Raw genomic sequence first — 21,369 nt, forward strand, 5'->3', positions numbered from 1 at the left:
CGCAGGTGAAAGCTAGAGCCAAGTGGCAGTTAGACCTGGGTGGTATAATAGAACCAGATGCTTGGGGATGCTTTGTTTAGCCCAGTGGTGTTCAACCCTGGTCCTCGAGAAATATTGTCCTGCATGTTTTAGATGTTTCCCTGCTTCAGCACACCGTGATACAAGAAGCTGTGTCAACAACAGAGCTGTCCAGACCTTGATAACAAGCTAATGAGGACCGTTAATTAGAATCAGGTGTGCTGAGGGCGGGAAACATCCAAAATGTTGTGCAACTCAGGTAGCTTGGCTGTCCAGTTATCGAATGCTAATGATAATTCTATTAAAGAATTATTAATAATTAATAAAGTCGACTATTTATCAAATTGAATTATCAAAATGATAATAATTCTCGTATGGGGCACCACCCCGGCGCCTTAATCCAGGGAAAAATGATAATTTAACAGCAGGAAATCAGTCTCAGATGATTAAGGATTATTCTGCAGAACAGTAAATCTTACTATCACTTACAGAATAACAATTGAAGGGTGAGATTCGAGCACTGGCTCTGCTCAAACAATCAGTTTGTGACCAAAATCTGTATGAAATAACAACAACCACTCATTAAAAATCAATCAGAATTTATTTACATATAGGTGTCAAAAGATGGTAACGTAACACCCCAAATAAATCCTGATGGCACACTACATTATTATAAAACCATTAATTAACTAGAAAAACAACCATCAATAAAAATGAAATGAAAGTTAAATGCATGGAATGAAAAAAAAGAATCAAATGTAATAATAAACATGGTATCAACGAACATCTACGGTTCAACAACATGGGTGAAAGATGGCTGCGGTATTTAAAGATGGCGGGACTGTAACCACGCCACGTGCAATTAGAACGGATGGTGATCCCGGTGTTTAAACCGTGATCAACTGGCGAAACGGCGCTTTAAAACGTGAATGACTAGCAGAAAGTGGCGACGACAACATAATCGAACACAATAATGATAGCAATGATAGTGATGTATGCAGTAAACTCAGCTCTGAACACAGATTTAGCTCTGGAACGCTCTCAATTAAACTGCGGGTTCTGTCGGGGTTCCAGTCCGATGCGGCCTCGTTTCTCTCGGCTCCACCATGCGGCTCGGCTCGGCTCAGTCCTGTGGGGACCTCACGGGCAGGACGATCCTGCAGGGGTTCCCCGGGGCGGGCAGCCGCTCAGCTTGCTCTCCACGTTCCTCCCTGAAAAGAGATGCAGTCTTGCTGCGTGCGCACAGCCGGGCAGGTCTCTCCGATCACGGAGCCTCTTGACGCGCCTCCAGGCGTGCGAGGACAGTCCACTGGAATCAGGGCCGTCGCCGTCTTTCATCAAGGCGCGGGCTCACGGACCTGGAAGAGTCTGGCTTCCGGGCTAAGGGAACTCAAGCAGAGAAAAGGTTAGGAGGAGCAGGAGGGACGGAGCGCTGCCTCGCTCCGGGACCGCAGCCTCGCTCCGGGACCGCAGCGGATCTCCAGGCCAAGCTGGAGCGACGGGATGCAGAGCATGGGCCGGCCGTGGAGCAACGCTCCGCGGGATCTTCTCTCCCCTCTCCCCCTCCCAGGCAGGGAGGAGGAGATGGGATCTTTGGCCCGCAGCCAAAAGATCCAGCTGCTCAGGACTGAAGCTTGATCGGAAGAGAGCGAAAAAGGGAGCAGCTGCAGGGTTTTGATCCTACGCGCGCTGCGGTGACGTCATCAGTGCCTTGCTCGGGATTGGGTGCGTGTCGCTCTCAGGCACCGCCCCATCCCGCAAGGCATGCTGGGATTGTAGTTCATGGCACGGCGGCCATTTTAGGAGGCACATTAAAGCGGGTTTCAGGCTTGGGGGGTTGCTGGTATTTATAGGTTTTGGGTCTGTTCAAAGAGGCAGTACCCCCCTTTGAGGCCTGAAAGGAACCTGGTTTCCTGGGTTTTCGCTGTCCTGCTTTGATCTGGGGCCATGCAGCGGGGGTCATAAACGGACTATCTCGAGCCAGGCCGAGATAACCAGGAGGTTAGCAGCAGGAGGTCATAAAACTCTGACTTCAGGAAGAAGGGCCAAAGTCTGGCTTTACTGGTCTTCATAATCCTGAAATTGTTCATATACATTTATAACAGTCCATATGATCACTGGGTGTGGTCCAACAAAAACGTGCAAGACAGTAGATCTTGAGGACCAGGGTTGGTGACCCCTGGTTTAGCCAGTCCACTAGTGTCCTTGCATCCAATTCAATATGGGAAAGACAATTTAAGATTTTGCACAGGATCTATATCACCCCTCAGGCCAAGCATAGAATGAACCCAAACTTTTCCAATGCATGTATTAAATGTCAAGCCAATGTAGGTTCCCACCTTCATTGTTTATGGAGTTGTCCTCACATTCAGCAATTATGGTCTACAATTATTGCACAGTTTCATAAAAATTTGTAAGCGCCCATTACAAGTTGGCACAAGAACTTGCCTGTTGGGATTAGAGGATAAGATAAGATAGTCCTTTATTACTCCCTCAATGGGGAAACTCACGAGACAGATATTGCATAGATATTGCATAGATATTGCACATATGGTTATTGTGAGCTTCCAGCTGAATTCAGTAACAAAGATCTTCTACATATTCTGTTGCACTGTGCTCAAAAATGCATTCTGGTTATGTGGATCTCTGATAAAGCTCCCACTTTATCTCAATGGCTGCTAACTGTGACAAATGTCATCCTGTTTGAAGCCTTCTCCTCTGCCCTGACGGACAAACCCTTTTCATTCTACCGGATTTGGGACCCTTTCTAGAACTGGCTTGGAATACGAATCTAAATGTATAGATTGGCATGATGATACTCCACTGTATGTCTACTTGTACCCATGTGCTCCACGTATTATTTTCGTTGTGTTGGTTTTGCTTTGAAAAATAACAAAAAACGCAGGTAACGTGACTGAAAAGGTTCTCACTTTGCCCCCTCCCCCCGTCTCCTCCTTATAATCAGTAAGACTGCAGTTCTGCAGAGGCTGGCAGGACGTTTCTACCGCGGTGGTCGTAATGATTCAGAATTTTTATAGCTGCATTAACCTTTCAAAGTTTACACGGCAAAAAGAAGCAAACAAATTTGCACTTTAATGAGATGCATGGCAGCATTATCATTCATTCAGAGTAGCGGTTGTATCCGCCTGATTAATGTAGATCCAATTTTTGTTTTTCTTTCTTTCCACTTTGCCGTGGTTCGAGGCCAGCGTCGCCAGGTGATGCATAGTCGGTTCATAAAGACCTGGAGGCTTGGATCCACGGCCAAGGTCGAGGCCGACCGCAGGAAACGTTTCCCACAATGGACTAGAGCCGGGACGGGGGGAGTGTGTGGTGGAAACTGTAAATGCGTGCCCACACACACACCAACACACACAACAGCTTCTTAAGTTCTCGTGAAACAAGGCATGGGAGGTCTTCTCCGACCACTCAGCTCCAGTACTCATGTCACTCTGCTTTGAGCTCACAGTCGTCCGTCCACTGTGGATGGGGACGTTCTCAGAGTGTGACACATTTCTAGAAAGCTGGTTTAAAGCCAAGAGGAGAGGATGAGTCTATGAGTCAGCGCTTTTCGTTTTCAGGAAAACGATTGTCTATAAAATACCTTTTTTTAGCTTCATCAATACATTTTCACATTTTTTGGTGACATACAATGGACGTGGAGAGCAGAACAAGAAGGGAAGACTCTGTTCACCTGTGGATCTATGTTTCTACGCTCACCAACAGTCACCAACGCTCACCAATCCTCACAAATGCTCACCAATGGTCACCATGGCCGCCAACACTTACCAATGCTCACAAACGGTTACCAGCGGTCACCAACACTCACCAACGGTCACCAACACTCACCAGTGGTCACCAGTGGTTATCATCGGTCACCAACACTCACCAACGCTCACCAATGGTCACCCTCACTCACCAATGGTCACCAACGCTCACCATCGGTCACCAACGGTCACCATCGGTCACCAACGGTCACCAACAGTCACCATTGGTCACCAACGCTCACCAATCTTCACCAACGCTCACCAATGGTCACCAACACTTACCAATGGTCACCAGTGGTCACTAAAGGTCACCAACACTCACCAATGGTTACCAACACTCACCATTGGTCACCGGTGGTTATCATCGGTCACCAACGGTCACCAACCCTCACCAACCCTCACCAACAGTCACCAACGGTCACCATTGCTCACCAACAGTGACCAATGGCCGCCAATCCTCACCAACGCTGACCAATGGTCACCAACACTCACCAACGCTCACAAATGGTCACCAACGCTCACCATCGGTCACCAACGCTCCCCAGTGGTCATCATTGGTCACCAATGGTCGCCAACAGTCACCATTGGTCACCAACGCTCACCAATCTTCACCAACGCTCACCAATGGTCACCAACGCTCACCAATGGTTACCAACACTCACCAACGCTCACCATCGGTCACCATTGGTCACCAACGCTCACCAATCTTCACCAACGCTCACCAATGGTGGGCTGTGACCAAAAAAATTCCACATGACTGCAGAGGCCCACTGGTGTGCCGGTCCACCTCTCACTCCCCTTGTTGTTATTGTTGTTTTTCTCTTGACATACTTTTGTCGGTTTCTGTTATTGTAAACCTGTAATTTTGTTTATGTTTTTGAGCACATTGAGTCCATGCTCGTCGTGTGAAATGTGCTTTATAAATAATTTTGTCTTGCCTTGCCTTGCCTCAACTCCTTCAGACATGAAAAAAACCAACATTCGTACATTCGAGGGAACACCTCACCCCCAACCAGAGACAGGATTTCGCCCTCATCAGACTTGGAAAAGTTGATCATCCAAAACGTCAGCGGTTTACTGTCCACAACGTTTTATAAAATTTTTTGGAGAGTTTCTTGGAGAGTTCTGATTATTGGGGTAATGCAGAGGATTTTAACCCGACTGTATCGACGATGGTGACGTCATCATCTGCATAACATTTGATCTCATTACCCTTTAGTTGTAAAACGTTCCTCATCAGACGTCTTCTGTCTCCTTCGTACTCCTTTATTTGGCTTATCAGAGTCTGTTTCAAGAGAAAATAATAATAACTAAAACAGTTCAACCGCCTTAAGCGTTTGTGGCATAAAAATCGTTCGTCATTAATAATCAAGACCAAGACTACGAGTCTTGTTCAGATCATTTGCAGGGTGGATCATAATCCTGAATCAGGCTTCACAGGTGATATTTAAACTGCAAACCTCCCATTAAGGTGCGCGTCTTTAGCGAGTGGGTGTGTTTGATGCGGCCCAGCGGTTATATTAGCGTGTCAGAGGGTGGCCTAGTTCACAGCTCCCGTGTTCAATTATCATTCCAGCGATAGCATCTCCTCTCTGCAGCTCAGGCTGCTTTGTTCTTTTCTTCTCAGCACTTTTTACAAGCTGCTCTTTTATCCCCTCGTCCTCACTTTTTCTGTAGTCCTGGAGTTCAAGGAATCATCTTCAGGGCGCCGCACAGTCAAAATCCTCTGCTGCGGTTTTACTTTTTTTTTTAGTGTAATCGGTGAACAGCTTTTTCAGCTTCATCACAGACCTTTGAAAGGTAGAAGAAACTCACCTCCGGTGGCGATGAGCAGAGAAAAGAGCTGACGCACTGACGTTCTCTGAACAGTCGTTGGAGGAGATTGTGTCTCCTCAGCAGATTGGAATGGCGCACCTTGTTGGCGGTCTCCCAGGACGCCGTCCACTAGGGGTGTAACGATACATTTATCTCACGATACGATACACGATATTGAGGTCACGATAATGATACGATATGATATTATAGCAGTATTTTTTTTTAACAACCTTTAATGAGGAACATATGACTGGAAAAAATGGTCTTTGGAATGGAAAGACACAAAATACAAAACAAGGCTGTGCGTTTGCCCTATGGTTACAGTTTGTAATGCTTTATAACTGTTTAAGTTTTAAAGAGCAAGCCAGGCCAACCATTTTCCACAAACTGAACTAAAAGTAAATGTCAGGTTTGCATTATGCATCTTCAGTTTCATACAAGTAAAAATATTTTTCCACAAACTGGAAAGTTTCTCTCATGTATGACTTGACTTTTTTCTTTTCCAGAAATTTAACAACTAAAATTGAATAAATAAATAAAAGTAAAGACTTAAATGTGGAGGGGGCGTCTTCTATTGCTACGTTTGTTCTCCATTCTACTTGTAAATCCTACGCACGCACTCCACTGAAACAACAAAAATTTGGAAAGATGGAGAGGGGGGTGCGGTGCAGATTAGTCACGCACCAGCGCCCTCTTGTGTTAAAACAAAATCACTACATTGAAAAAGAAATCAGCGTCTGCTTGTATTGACTGGATAAATTTGTCCCAGTATCACGCTACAGTTTGTCACCTCCACGACACGTATCATGACGTTTTTGTATCGCGAAATTTCATGGCACGATATATTGTTACACCCCTACCGTCCACGTTCACGTTAATCCACAGATTACTTTTGTAATACTGTATTTGACCCGGTCTTTGTACGTTTTGACCATATAGAGACGTATTTGTCGTCAGTTGTGTGAAATAAGACCCGGAAACAGGCATTGTGGCATAGAATTGTCAAATTGGTTTAATTCACCATAATAATTGCTACAGATTACTTTTGTAATACTGTATTTGACCCGGTCTACGTTTTGACCGTATAGAAACGTAATTCTTGCCATTGCCAATGAGATGTGTACCTGCTGTACTCTACTGCTGTTACTTTTTAATAACTTGTACTTTTTATTAATTTACCTCTATTCTTATAATTGTATTTCATTTTATTTGTTATTTACTGTTTAATTGTGTCTTGCCGCTTTTAATGTTGATGTAAAGCACTTTGAATTACCTTGTGTTGAATTGCGTTTTACAAATAAACTTGCCTTGCCTTAATGTGTCACGCAGCTCAGAGTAGCGAGTCAAGGGTTCGTCAAGCTGGTGTTTGATGGGGGAACGTTGAAATCGTTTATATCTGCTGATTTTTTACAACATTTCCCAGCTTAAGTAACGACCCAGCAAATGGAAATCAATGATCCTCATTAAAGCCAACATTCATGCATTTAAACACATAAAAAGGTTGAAAGTGACTAATTTCTCAGAAGAGAAAGTAGTTGAGTAAGTTTCTTTTAAAACTTAGTTAACTTTTTTTCCCTTTTTTTGACAAAATGCGGAGAGATGGATGGATGATGGATGGATGGATGGATGGATGGATGATGGATGGATGGATGGATGGATGGATGGATGGATGGATGGATGGATGGATGGATGGATGGATGATGGATGGATGGATGATGGATGGATGGATGATGGATGGATGGATGGATGGTTGGATGGATGGATGGATGGATGGTTGGATGGATGGATGGATGGTTGGATGGATGGATGGATGATGGATGGATGGATGGATGGATGGATGGATGGATGGATGGTTGGATGGATGGATGGATGGATGGATGGATGGATGGATGGATGGATGGATGGATGGATGGTTGGATGGATGGATGGATGGATGGATGGTTGGATGGTTGGATGGATGATGGATGGATGATGGATGGATGGATGGATGGATGGATGGATGGATGGATGATGGATGGATGAGTGGATGGATGATGGATGGATGGATGGATGGATGGATGGATGGATGGATGGATGGATGGATGGATGGATGGATGGATGGATGATGGATGGATGGATGGATGAGTGGATGGATGATGGATGGATGGATGGATGGATGGATGGATGGATGGATGGATGGATGGATGGATGGATGGATGGATGGATGGATGGACATGTCTCACATGTTGGGGTTCTCCAGGTCTTCCAGATTTTCCATGCTGGTCCTGGACCAGCTGACAGACTGAGGTCTAAACTTCCTCCTGGGTGGTTTATACCAAACCCTGAGCTGCACCATAAAAGCAGCTGAAGTGTTTAAACACTTTCTGTTTGCTGAAAACTCTGTGGAGACGAGTCTGAGGGGCCGTTTTTCTGTTTTAGGAGACATCTGTCCTGTTAACGCTGAAGTTTATGCAACAATCTGTCAGCTTCTGACCCAAACGGAACAAAGTAAAGCTCGTATATCTCCATCTGTCTTTCAGCTCTCTGTTTAGCTTCGCCTGTCCCTCGTCCCTCGTCTCTGCTCCCCTCAACTACAGTTACCTCCTTCGACTCCAGCCTTCGGTGTTGTTAGAAAAACATGTCTCCTTCCCTCTCTTCACAACATCGTTGTGTCAGGTCTATCCTCATCTTCCTCTTCAGCACAAATGGAAAAGAGGTTGTTACATCCGGTGAAGCTGCTCGGATGGGTGGATGGATGGATGGATGGATGGATGGATGGATGGATGGATGGATGGATGGATGGATGGATGGTTGGATGGATGGATGGATGGATGGATGGATGGATGGATGGATGGATGGATGGATGGATGGATGGATGGATGGATGGTTGGATGGATGGAAGGTTGGATGGATGGTTGGATGGATGGTTGGATGGGTGGGTGGATGAATGGATGGATGGATGGATGGATGGATGGATGGAGGGAGGGAGGGAGGGAGGGAGGGAGGGAGGGAGGGAGGGATTGATGGAGGGGGGTTGAAGGGATGAATGGATGGGTGAATAAATGGCTAGATAAGTGGGTGAATGGATGGATGGATGGATGAATAAATAGATGGATGGAGGGAGGGATTGATGGATGGATGGATGAATAAATGGATGGAGGGAGGGATTGATGGATGGATGGATGGATGGATGGATGGATGGATGGAGGGAGGGAGGGAGGGATTGATGGATGGATGGATGGATGGATGGATGGATGGATGGATGGATGGATGGATGGATGGATGGATGAATGGATGGATGGGTGGATGGATGGATGAATGGATGGATGGGTGGAGCACATTCAATCTGAAGTTAACTTTCAAATCACACAGAGAAAATTGTGACAGAATATGAGGAAACGACGTGAAGAATGAAACTCAAGCGACTTTGTAGACTTTTCTTTGTAAACTAGACCTGAGCAGGTTTGAGGATTCTCGTTTCGTAGATCCGTAACTTAGTGGGTAACAATTCGTTCCGAATTCCTTCCCGCCATAGTCAAGGGTCTAGAGATCTGCCATTTGGTTCCTCCTCCACATCCAAAGGATGAGGCAGTTGGCTGAAATTCCTCTTGTACGGTTCTAGACAGCTGGAGATGGTTGCCAAGGACCAGGAACATCTTCCTCGGAGATGCAACCATGGTTATGTGGCAGCTGCGTGTAATTTAAACTCTATTATTAGCAAAGATATGGTATTTTGTGACACCATCATCTAACCACCCAAAAAAAGCAAGACCTCAGTGCATCTGTCTGTCTGTCCCTGGTGCAGGATGATCCCCGCCAACCACAAGTACTTCCTGCTGAGCGACCTGGCGGCGTCGCGGGACTACGAGCTGTGCGTTCTGGCCGTGTATGACGACGGCATCACCACCCTGACGGGCACCAAGCTGGTGGGCTGCGTCTCCTTCACCACCGACTCGGAATACGGGCGTTGTCACTCCATACGAGACCAGGTGAGGCTGGCGTATCTCACGATACAATACGATACATTATATTCAGCTCACGATACGATATATATCACGATATTCAGCTCACGGTACGATATATATCATGATATTCAGCTCACGGTACAATATATATCATGATATTCAGCTCACGGTACGATATATATCACGATAATCAGCTCACGATACGATACATGATGTTCAGCTCATGATACGATATGTATCAAGATATTCAGCCAACAATACGATACATGACATTCAGGTCATGATACGATACATGATGTTCAGCTCACAATACGATACATGATAGTCATCTCACGATACGATATGTTCAGCTCACGATACAATACATGATATTCAGCTCACGATACGATATATATCACGATATTCAGCTCACGGTACGATATATATCACGATATTCAGCTCACGGTACGAATATATCATGACATTCAGCTCACGATACAATACATGATGTTCAGCTCATGATACAATATATATCACGATATTCTGCCAACAATACAATACATGAGATTCAGGTCATGATACGATACATGATGTTCAGTTCGCAATACGATACATGATATTCATCTCACGATACGATATATGATGTTCAGCTCACGATACCATACATGATATTCAGCTCACGATACGATATATATCACGACATTCAGCTCACGATACGATACATGATATTCAACTCACGATACGATACATGATATTCAACTCACGATACGATACTTGAGATTTAGCTCACGATACGATACATGATATTCAGCTCATGATACGATACATGATATCCAGCTCACGATACAATATATATCACGATATTCAGCCAACGATGCGATTCAATATAATCATATACACTTACATAATTTACAAGATTTTAACGAGACAGAGTGGTTTTGGTGACATCTTGTGAGTGTTCTATTTACTTGGATTTAATTAATTGAACCAAAAACTAAAAACATCAATTAAACAATATATATGTCTCTAATTGGACAAAATTAATCAAAGATGTATTGAGAAAAAATGTGTTCCATTTATTGAAACAGTGCAAACTGTAGTTTACAAGCCTTTTAAGTAATTAATCGATATGTTGCAAGACATTTCATCCACGACACATTACGATATCTGTGTCACTGAAGAAATTCAGAATTTATTGATGCACTCAATCCACCTCACAAAAATATTTTCTGTCTGCAAATTAACAGAAAATTAAAAATTAATACCAACAATAATATTTAAGCCCATGTAAACAATAAAGTCATACTTTATTTACAAACATGATTAATTGTTAAAAAAATATTTCGATCGCAATATATTGGCATATTGATATTTTTGCCTACCCCTAGACAAGCGGCACAGATCCGGTCACCTGTCGTTCTATGTTACACAAAAAAAAAAGTGCATAGGTTACCTACTTCTTCCTGCTTGTTTTTTATTCGCCTCCAAATTAAAGAACAATTGTACGCATAATTTTTCCTAATACCTCTTATTCTGAAGCTAATTTATCAATATTGTGATAGATAAAGTGATATCATACCAATTAGCACCACTGTACGCATGCCACCGTCTCAGCGTCTTCGTGTCTTTTCTCCAGTTCTTGGGCGGGACCATGATCATCATCATCGGCGGGATCATCGTGGCCTCCGTGCTCGTCTTCATCTTCATCCTCCTCATGAAGTACAAGCTGCACAGTAACCACTACAAGCAGAAAACCAACGCACGCCACGCCAACGTCTGCTCCCAGACCAACGGAGGAGGAGGAGGGGGAGGAGCCAACATCCTGGCTCTGCCTCCATCCTCCTCCTCGGCAGGACAAGGTAAGAGACGGAGACGAAGAAGCAGGTGACGTCACTTGAATAGGGTTGTCCCGATCAGGATTTTTAGCTCCCGATCCGATCCCGATCACTTGAGTTTGAGTATCTGCCGATCCCAAAAAAGAGGACTAAAACTGAAATTGTCCCAAATTTCTTGGACATATATTTCTTTTCATTGACTGCATCATTGGATAAAAACAAAGCTTATCGGCACTGGTGCCACAAAATAAACATGAAATTGTAAACTCTTACAAAAAGTGCAGAATCTTGCAATAAGAAAATGAATACATTTCACTTCAAAAGAGGTAGTTTACCTACTAGGTTCAAAAGTTGAATGACATAACTCACAATCAATAAGAACATTAAAATACATTTTGGCTTAACCTTAGTGCAGAATTCTCAACAGCATGAAATAAATAGCAGCAGCTTTTCATCGTGGCTGTTGGAACCAAGTGTGGTTGTTCAGAGAGGGACCCTTTAGACCGTAACACCAGCCCGCAAAATAGCAGTCCGTCATCCGTTGTGTTGTCACCGAGAGTCAATAAAGTGGACCAGAAGATGATTAACGAGTGACGGATAATCATTTACATAACACTACAGTCATTTTTCTCCGACAGCTTTTCTGTCTTTTTAAAACTTTCAGACATTGTCTCCGTTTATCTGAGCATAGGCTAGCTGTTGTTAGCTTGCTGTTAGCCATGCTTCTTTCCCTCCAGCACAAATGTCACTTCCAGCCGCCGGCGCCCAAAAGCAATATCTTATAATAAACACACATCAACTGTCTATATTGTCTATATATATTAAAAACATTAATAACCAGAGCTAGGTAGAGTAGCCAAAAATTGTACTCAAGTAAAAGTACTGTTACTTCAGAATAATATGACTCAAGTAGAAGTAAAAAGTAGTCATCCAAATAGTACTTGGTGAAAAAACTACTCAAGTACTGAGTAACTGTTGAGTAACGTCTGATTTATTTTTTTAACACAACCATTCAAACAGACAAAAGTACAAAATAATCGTCTTAAGGCAAATTAAATCAATACAATAATACAATAAATTAAAATTAATAAAAAATAGCTTAAATTAAAATAATCTTAAAGTAAATTCAAGTACTTTAATAAATAATAGAATAAATAAAATAATAACAGAATAAAAAAATAAATTAAGTAGCACAAAATTTCAAGCCTTTGTACTTTTCTTTTTTAACCAGCAGAACTAGAACAAACATGAACTCATAGAAACTCTGTGTGTGTTTGAGTCTGTGTAAATGTGACAAAACATGCAAAAACAAACATTTTTCCCAAAGAATCACCCAGTGATGTCATGAGATTGACGCGTACGCGGAGGATTAAAAGAAAAGTAACAGCTAAACGTAGCCTAATGTAGCGGAGTAAGAGTAACAGTTTCTTCTTCACAAATCTACTCAAGTAAAAGTACAAAGTATAGTGATTCAAAACTACTCCTAAAAGTACAACATTTCCCCAAACTTACTCATATAAATGTAACGGAGTAAATGTAACTCGTTACTACCCACCTCTGTTAATAACTAGGTATATCCCTATACTTTTTTAGCCGATACCGATGTTTTGAAAATGATGTGATCGGGTGGCCGATCGATCGGGACTACAGTACCTTTGAACAGCCTTTTATACGCTGACTCTGACCTTCGCAGGTGGAGGACATAAAAACACTCACGCGTCATCGTCGACGGAGGGGATGGGAGGGGCTTCTCTCCGAGGGACGACTGTCGTGGACCTCAACCCTGCTCACGACGATGACGCCATCTCCCAATAACAAACAAGAAACTGTCACTCAAACCCCGCAACTTCGACACAACCACCTCCCTCCCCCCCGTTTAGTTTGTCCCCCTCTGATTTGATGCCGGCGCCTGGAACCAACCTCCACCTCCCTCCGAGGAGCAGCTCCCCTCGTTGGTGAGTAGCCCATAACGTGATGACAGCAAATGTTTGTCTTTTTCTTCCAAAACCTTCAACGAAAAAGGAAGAATATTGAGAGATAAATCCCCTGCGCATAAAGTGTAAAATAAACGTGGCTAAGGTTTGAGAATGTTCATTCGGTTGGTTTCTGGCCTCAAGAAGAGAGCCGAAGAAGAAAAACCTACTTAATTATTAGGAAAAAATTCTTATTAAAAACATTAAAAAAGTTAATGAAATTATGATTATTCAATCTACTGACTTTGAAGGATGTCACATTTATGGAACTGAATAAAAACTGAAGAAATACAAGAATATTTAAGACTCTTTGAGGATCTTTGATGTCACTTAAAGGAGCTTGAGGTTCCTTTTAAGAAATGAGACTCTCTAGCGCCACCCTTCACCACGACAGCCGTTGGGGGTACTGCAGCCAACAGTGAAGCCGGCACGGGAGAACGGGGAGAACGCACATGCAGCGTCATGTGACGTCACATCCGCAGCCCAGCGCGGGAAATTCGGGCCCGAATTGCAGCACATCTTGCAGCACACAGCCTGTTCAAGGCAAAGGAGAGATACACTAGAGGGCTCATTCTTTTGGTTTGGAACACTTCATCTGACATTATTACTAGAAAACTTAAAACGTATACACATTTTTTTCATAAATCCTGCCTCAATTCTGCCTCAAGCTTTAAATACATGTAAATTTATTTTAAACATAACAACAAAAGGAAAGAATCACTCACCTGTATGTGTCAAAACATACGACTGAATAAGGCAAAATAATCATTTTTTACATCATTTGCATGGTTTTTGTGTTTAGTTTTGAGCCAAAATTTGAAATCATGATTATAATTTGAATAGTTAGACCTCTGGGCAGGCGATTGTTTCTGATCATCTGGGACTAAAGTCTGGACTTAAGTACAAGCAAAATAGAACAGATATGTTTTATTTTGTTATGGCTAAGGGAAATGTAGGAGACGTGAAAGCATCAGGACAGGATACTCAAACAAGAAATGAAAAGCCAGCAGAGACACAAGCTGACGTCTGCAGTCGATGAGCAAGAAAGCAGGTGATTTACATCCAGAAATAAATGAAATGAACAGAGGAAAACTGTAAAAGTAGATGATGAACGTGATTTGTGAGTCATCTGTAAAAGGATGATGCGGTTGCCAGGAGGAGGAGGGAGGAGGGGAGGTCTAAAGAAAGATTAAAGAGGAGATACGTTGGGACCCAACACAATTTTTAACAACCTAATAAAAATAAATGAATGTTTATCTCCTCAGTCGCTGGTCATGTGTGCGGTAAAGGGCGTGGTTAACTAACTTTAGGTTTGCTGACGATGCAGTCATGTTTCATGAGGATCATCCACGTTGCCACGGAGCAAACCTTTCCTCAGGAAGTACCGAGCAAACAGTCTGTTAGAACACCAATAGCAGAAAAGGGAAAAGAAAAATGTTAAATGACAGTTTTCTATCCTGCAAAGCTCTTATTTTGGTAATGATCTCGGCTCTGGAATTAAAAAGCAATCACATGTTGAGAATTGTGAGTTGTATTAAACGTGCTGCCAAAGGACAGACTCTTTTGTTTTGAAGCTTATTTGAAATTGAAAACAGAAGCTGGCAGACGCTGAGAGAGTCGGTGATGTGATGACGGGGATCCGGTTGCTCCAGTAAACCGTCCCGACCGGCTGAGCGAACCCCGCTGAACATGCCGGGGTTCGCTCAGCACCGCGTCAACGCTGCTGACTCGTGCGGCAGGAACCCACTAAACTGACTCAGCAGGTAACAAGAGTCCAACTCATTTCATGTAAATATTCACTCTGAAAATCAATGCGGAAGAATGCACGGTGTTCGATTTCCCGACTCGTGTAACACACATTACGCTTAATCGGCCTCCTTATAGGAGCATCTAATACTCGCTGATTCATCCTGCCGTTGCTCCGGCTGGAGTTTATATTCTCATCGTGTCTTTTGGGAAATAATTGGAGAATTTAGTCAGAATGAGTTTCTCACCTCACTTCGAAGGTAATAAGATTTGATTCCTCGAGAAAGAACACAAATAACAGATGAAGTAATCAAACTTAAGTGAAATGAAGTGGGAACACCTGTTTCTCTCAAGAACCCCAATCTTTCTGAGAGGGAAATGGTTTGTTGTATTTCTATTTTATAGCCTTCAGATTTAATGTTTTTTGTTTAATTTTAGAGTTATTAATTACAGTTTGGATTCTTCTTTTCAACATCGGTAGTCCTCAACATTTCTTTCTTTGAAAGGTCCCAACTTCCTTCACACACAAAGAACTAAAAGTCAAGGCAAGGTCATTAGTACTGAAGAGTTCATACACGCAGGAAGTTCTCTACAAAAACATTAAAACTTTCAATCAAGTGAACTGATAAAAACACCAAGGTTCTACATTGCTTTCATCGACTTCAAGGCCTCCTTGGCCAAACGGGACAACACCTCCCTCTGGAAGATACCCTAAAAGCTCCCCAAGGGCATCTCCCTCGTCCAGGTACTCTGTAGCAGCATCAATGGGAAGGACTCCGACGGGTTCCCCGTCACCCGAACTGCTCCCATTCTGATCCCTCCTAACCTAAACCCTTCCGAACCCTGACCTTCCTGACCGGTGGCGTCCAGCAGTGACTCCTCAACGGTGTCGTTGACTATATCATGATAAAGATCAACAACTACCACCTTGGGATTACCTCCACCATCAACGAGCTGAGGGATGTGTTGACCACTTACCAAGGGGACGCCTTGAAACATGGCCTGAAGGTCAGAAGGATGAAGACCTGAGGCCTGAGGATGGTGGAGAACGTTAAGTGGTACCACCATTTATCCAACGCAGCGTTATGGAAATGCACCCAACAGCTGCCAACTTATCGTCTCGTAGCCCCGTGCCATGTCTCCACCCATTCTCCTTTTAGCCCCAGCACCACTGGATGGAAAAGGTCCTGTGGTAGACCCTTCCTGGCTAGACGTTACTGGGCAAGACCTTGAGGAAGTGGGTGTTGCTATGGTGGATACTGAACGACTGACCCAAGATCAGCAGCAGTGGTGGTTGGTGGAGGAATGGATTAGCTCAGCACACCAAACGACGAGGACGCACCCTAGTGACAAGAACGGGCCCCAGCGACGACGATGCACCCAAACACTGAGGACATACCTGACCATACAGTCTTTGTTAGGATTCTATTATAGAAACAAGTCTTGCTTTTTCTTTTAATGTAAAACAGAAACTAGTGAAAGCGACCTTTGTACCTGTAATTGACTACGGACATGTGCTGTATATGAATGCATCTGTTCATTGTCTTCGCATGTTGGATAGTGTGTATCATGCCGCACTGAGATTTATTACAAACTGTCGTTCTCTCACCCATCACTTTCTTCTCTACACTAAAGTAAATTGGTCATCGTTACAGGCTCGTCGCCTCAGTCATTGGTATATGTTCATTTATAAAGCCATTCTGGGTAAAATTCCTTCATATTTATCTTCTCTTTTAGCATGGAAACAAGGAGGTTACGATCTCCGCTCAATGGACATTTTGCATTTGGTTGTTCCAAAAATAAGAACGGAATTTGGGAAGAAAGCTTTTAGGTTTTCAGCACCAGGTGCTTGGAATAAACTTCAATCCGAACTGCATTTACGGAACCTCATACCTGTGACTGAATTTAAAGCTCTGATGAAAACAGTGGAGTTCAGACTGTCTGTATGCAAGTGTTTTAATTAATTATGTCTTTATGTAATTAATTTATTTGTTTGTTTGTTTGTTTTTTTATCTTTTAATTCTGTAACTATGTTGCTGCTATCTTGGCCAGGTCTCCCTTGTAAAAGAGACCCCCGATCTCAATGGGACTAACCTGGTTAAATAAAGGCTAAATAAAAATACCGCGGGAGCAGAAGTTGTAGCAGTAGTACAGAGTAAGAGTCAGCATAAAATGTCAGAAAAGAAGAACCAGACAGAAGTTTTTCTTTCTTCGTGTTGTTCGATCCCTTGATCGTGGTCTGTTTCTTGCTGCGGAACATGTTTATTTGTGTCAGTGCGAGTCAAGGTTTGTTTTCGCAACCGTCCCAGCATCAGTAAAAGATTTTGGGTTTGAAACCACGGACTGAACATGCACAGCGGCATACAGTAGAGTTTGTAGTACGGTAATCCCTCGTTTTTCGCGGAGGTTACGTTCCAAAAAAGAACCCGTGATTGGTGAAATCCGTGAAGTAGAAACCTTTCCTTGCAGATAATGTTCATATCCAGCGTAATGTTATTTTTCTGCAGTCATTAATCCACAAAGCTAATGCAGACTCCATCCTTGGTCTTGTTGCGGAGAGTTCCTTGTTAAAAGTTATTACTGCTGTCCTCCTTAGGTTATTTTCCTCCTTCTTTATGGAATGAACAGAAGTTTCATTAATTCCATAATGGCAACCTACAGACGCATAGCTTTTACCTTCCTTTAGCATGTCCAGAAGTTTAACTTTTTCTGCCACAGTTAGCATCTTCCTCTGCCTTTTGGGCCCGATAGCAAGCGCCTTTGTTGATCCAGAACATTTTGTCGACATTATGGGTCTTGGAGAAAATTTGCAAACTTAAATTTGGCAAGTTTTTTTACATACATGTACATCTACAGTACATATTAGCCAGCTACGTATACATGTTGACCAACGTCTTCTATAGTGGCCCATTGCATGATGGTATGTTGGATAAATTGGGCAATTGAAGATTGTTCTTGAGGTACTTCACTTTTGGAATACATGCAAACAGGAGATTGTTGTATTATTCTCATAATTTACACTCTGTTGAAGTACATCGAAGCAGTATCGTACAGACTTCCAATAACTCTTTCTATAGTTAGTTCAGGGTGAAGCAGCCCAAACATTTTGTTTCTGTTCCTGGGAACGTTACGACCTAAAGTCACCTCAAAGCAGAAGGAGTTTAGCATCACACTCGAGGTACTCGACATAAACGAGGCTGATCTCTTTGGGACGAAGGCTTAAATTGAGCTGAACTGAATGACGAGGGGAGTGGGGCTAAACTCTCCAGGGATCACCGTAAACACTTTGAGTTGCTTTTCTGGCCAAACAGTAACTGAGCTGATGAGTTCAAATGCAGCTTTGGCCTTACAAAACAGCAATCTCAAGACATTAACTTTTTTTCACTGTGGAGTTCAAAACAATCCTAAAGTAGCCGCCAGTCATGGTGAAGTTAAGGAAGCTGATGGCTTCTCTGTTCAAATATTCACTGCTGCGACTATCCAAGTGTAACATATCGATGCTAGACGTTGTATTAGACACAAACGCAGTCTTTATTTTCCCCTTCTCCGCCCTCTTCGCTCCTCTGTTGTTTCATTTCTCTCCTTCACTGCACGACTTCCAGTCTCTGCTTCTTTTTCCATCTAATATCTATAATCTTCACTTCAAGACCAATGTCAGAAGACAAAATCGGAGCGTTTAACATCTCTGGACCAAACGTGTGCCGCCATCCTGCACTTTTCTGAAGTAAAACCGTAGTTTTGTCAAGTACATGCCGGTTTTTTTTCCTTTCTAGCTGAAGTACACCGACAAATCTGGACCTGTCTTCCTGTGACAGCACAATTTGATAATAAGATTTGAGATTGTTTTCCTTGTGACGGGGTTACTATAGTAACTATCACATCATTCCGCCTCCACCCAGCTGTGCTTTCACAGTGATCCCACAGGGGACATCATTCCCTTCCCTATGTGCGGGTAGTGCAGTTTTCCCCAGTCCAAAGACCCAGACTTGGGCCCCCGACGTATCTGGTACCGGACCGTTTCATGAATTCCACTGAAGAAAAAACATTTTGCAGAATAAATGCAAATAAAGCAATTTAATTTTTCGGAATCACGGCTACTGCTTTCCCATCGCTGTTGGTGTTTGCTGTGGTTATAACGATTACCCTAACCCTTCCTAACCGTGACCCTTCCTAACCCTAAACCCTCCTAACCCTAACGCTTCCTAACCCTTCCTAATCCTAACCCTGACCCTTTAACCCTAAACCCTCCTAACCCTGACCCTTCCTAACCCTAACACTTCCTAACCCTAAACCCTCCCTAACCCTAACACTTCCTAACCCTTCCTCATCCTAACCCTCACCCTTCCCAGCCCTCAACCCTCCCTAACCCTAACGCTTCCTAACCCTAAACCCTCCTAACCCTGACCCTGCCTAACCCTCACCCTTCCTAACCCTCAACCCTCCCTAACCCTAACACTTCCTAACCCTAAACCCTCCTAACCCTAACACTTCCTAACCCTTCCTCATCCTAACCCTCACCCTTCCCAGCCCTCAACCCTCCCTAACCCTAACGCTTCCTAACCCTAAACCCTCCTAACCCTAACACTTCCTAACCCTAAACCCTCCTAACCCTCACCCTTCCCAGCCCTCAACCCTCCCTAACCCTAACGCTTCCTAACCCTAAACCCTCCTAACCCTAACACTTCCTAACCCTAACTCTGACCCTGCCTAACCCTAACCCTTCCTAACTCCTCCTAACCCTTCCTAACCTTAACCCTTCTTAACCCTAACCCTTCCTAATCCTGACCCTTCCTAACTCCTCCTAACCCTTCCTAATCCTGACCCTCATATTGCAGACCCCCCTAATCCTAACCCCTAACCCTTCCTAACCCTAACCCTTCCTAACTCCTCCTAACCCCTCCCAACCTTAACCCTTCCTAACCCTAACCCCTCCTAACCCTAACACTTCCTAACCCTTCCTAACTCCTCCTAACCCCTCCTAACCCTAACCCTTCCTAACCCTAACCCTTCCTTACTCCTCTTAACGTCTCCTAACCTTACCCCTTCCTATCCCTAACCTTTCCTAACTCCTAACACTTCCTAACCCCAATCCCCTCCTCACCCTATCCCTAACCCTTCCTAACCGTAACCCTCCTAACCCTAACCCTGTCCGAAGGTTGCTGGCAGCCTCACGCCTCGTAACTCCCCCGTCCAAACATGTAACAGAGCCATTAAAAACTATGTTATACCATTACACCTTCATGATTCCACGCAGCAGAGTGGAATAACATTGGATTTACGTTGGTGTTCCTTCTTCCTTCCTCTTCTGCTTGTCCTCCACCTGCCCCTCTAATCTGTGTGGTTCATTTCGTTCTCCATTCATCCCCCACTACCCCTCCCCCCCTTTTATTAATATTGCGTCCTATTTTTATCCGCCGGTCCAACCATCTCTCCTTCCTCCCCATAATAAAACCCTTCATCCAAACACAACCAAACACACGTTTATGCACTCGTCTTCTTTGTCGAGGAAGCGATCTGAGCCGCTCGCACGTGCACACACACACACACGCACACACACACACACACACACACACACACACACACACACACACACACATGATCTCAGTACACTTCTAGCTTCCCATCTAAGTGAACTGAGCTGGGGTTTATTGATCAGCACCACCAATACAACACCCGTCAGGCACATGCACATAAAGACACACCTACCACACTTTTTTTGCTTCCTCTCCAAAAACGTGTCTTTGACTCTTTTTTGTCTCGATTTGTTTCTTCTTCTTGCATAAACATGTTTATGTTTGCCAGTTAAGGAATCTTATTTTTTGAGGCTCGTCCTATTTAGCTTTTAAGTCATCGTTGGGCCAACATCCCAACTCTTTTCTTTACGTTATCATCACTCTGATCTTCAAAGCAGTTGTTGAAGTTGGGAAAAGATTTAGCTAACCATTATCATTTATTTTGGGATTGTCCAAAACTTCTGTCTTATTGGCGTGACATTCATGATTGTCTGGAACACATCTTTCCAATTACTGTACAATTTGATGTCAGCATAATGTATTTTGGTACCATGGCATTGCATACTCAAGCGAAAGCAGATAAATATCTAATGAAGATGTTATTGATTGGAGCGAAGAAGGCCATAACAAGGAAGTGGTTACAACCCAATGCACCGACAATGGAAGACTGGCAAAAAACTGGTCAAGAAATCTTTACTATGGAGAAATTGACATTTGCTCTAAGGCTACAATCAGAGACATTTGAGAGATGGTGCTACAAATGGACAGGATACATAGGA

General features: G+C 43.5%; 1 protein-coding gene across 2 annotated transcripts in view; it reads left to right on the forward strand.

Moving 5' to 3' along the window:
- Positions 1–21,369, forward strand: part of si:cabz01090165.1 (uncharacterized protein LOC100333421 homolog) — a 686,742-nt gene that overhangs the window by 651,315 nt on the left and 14,058 nt on the right. For both annotated transcript variants that reach the window (XM_061719918.1, XM_061719919.1), the window contains 3 exons: positions 9,385–9,568; positions 11,160–11,382; positions 13,052–13,313. In XM_061719918.1, coding sequence (XP_061575902.1) covers positions 9,385–9,568; positions 11,160–11,382; positions 13,052–13,173 — 529 coding nt within the window. In that variant the 3' untranslated portion in view covers positions 13,174–13,313. The remainder of the gene's footprint in view (positions 1–9,384; positions 9,569–11,159; positions 11,383–13,051; positions 13,314–21,369) is intronic.

This window comes from Cololabis saira, chromosome 4 (assembly GCF_033807715.1).
Source record: "Cololabis saira isolate AMF1-May2022 chromosome 4, fColSai1.1, whole genome shotgun sequence".
NCBI lineage: Eukaryota > Metazoa > Chordata > Actinopteri > Beloniformes > Belonidae > Cololabis > Cololabis saira.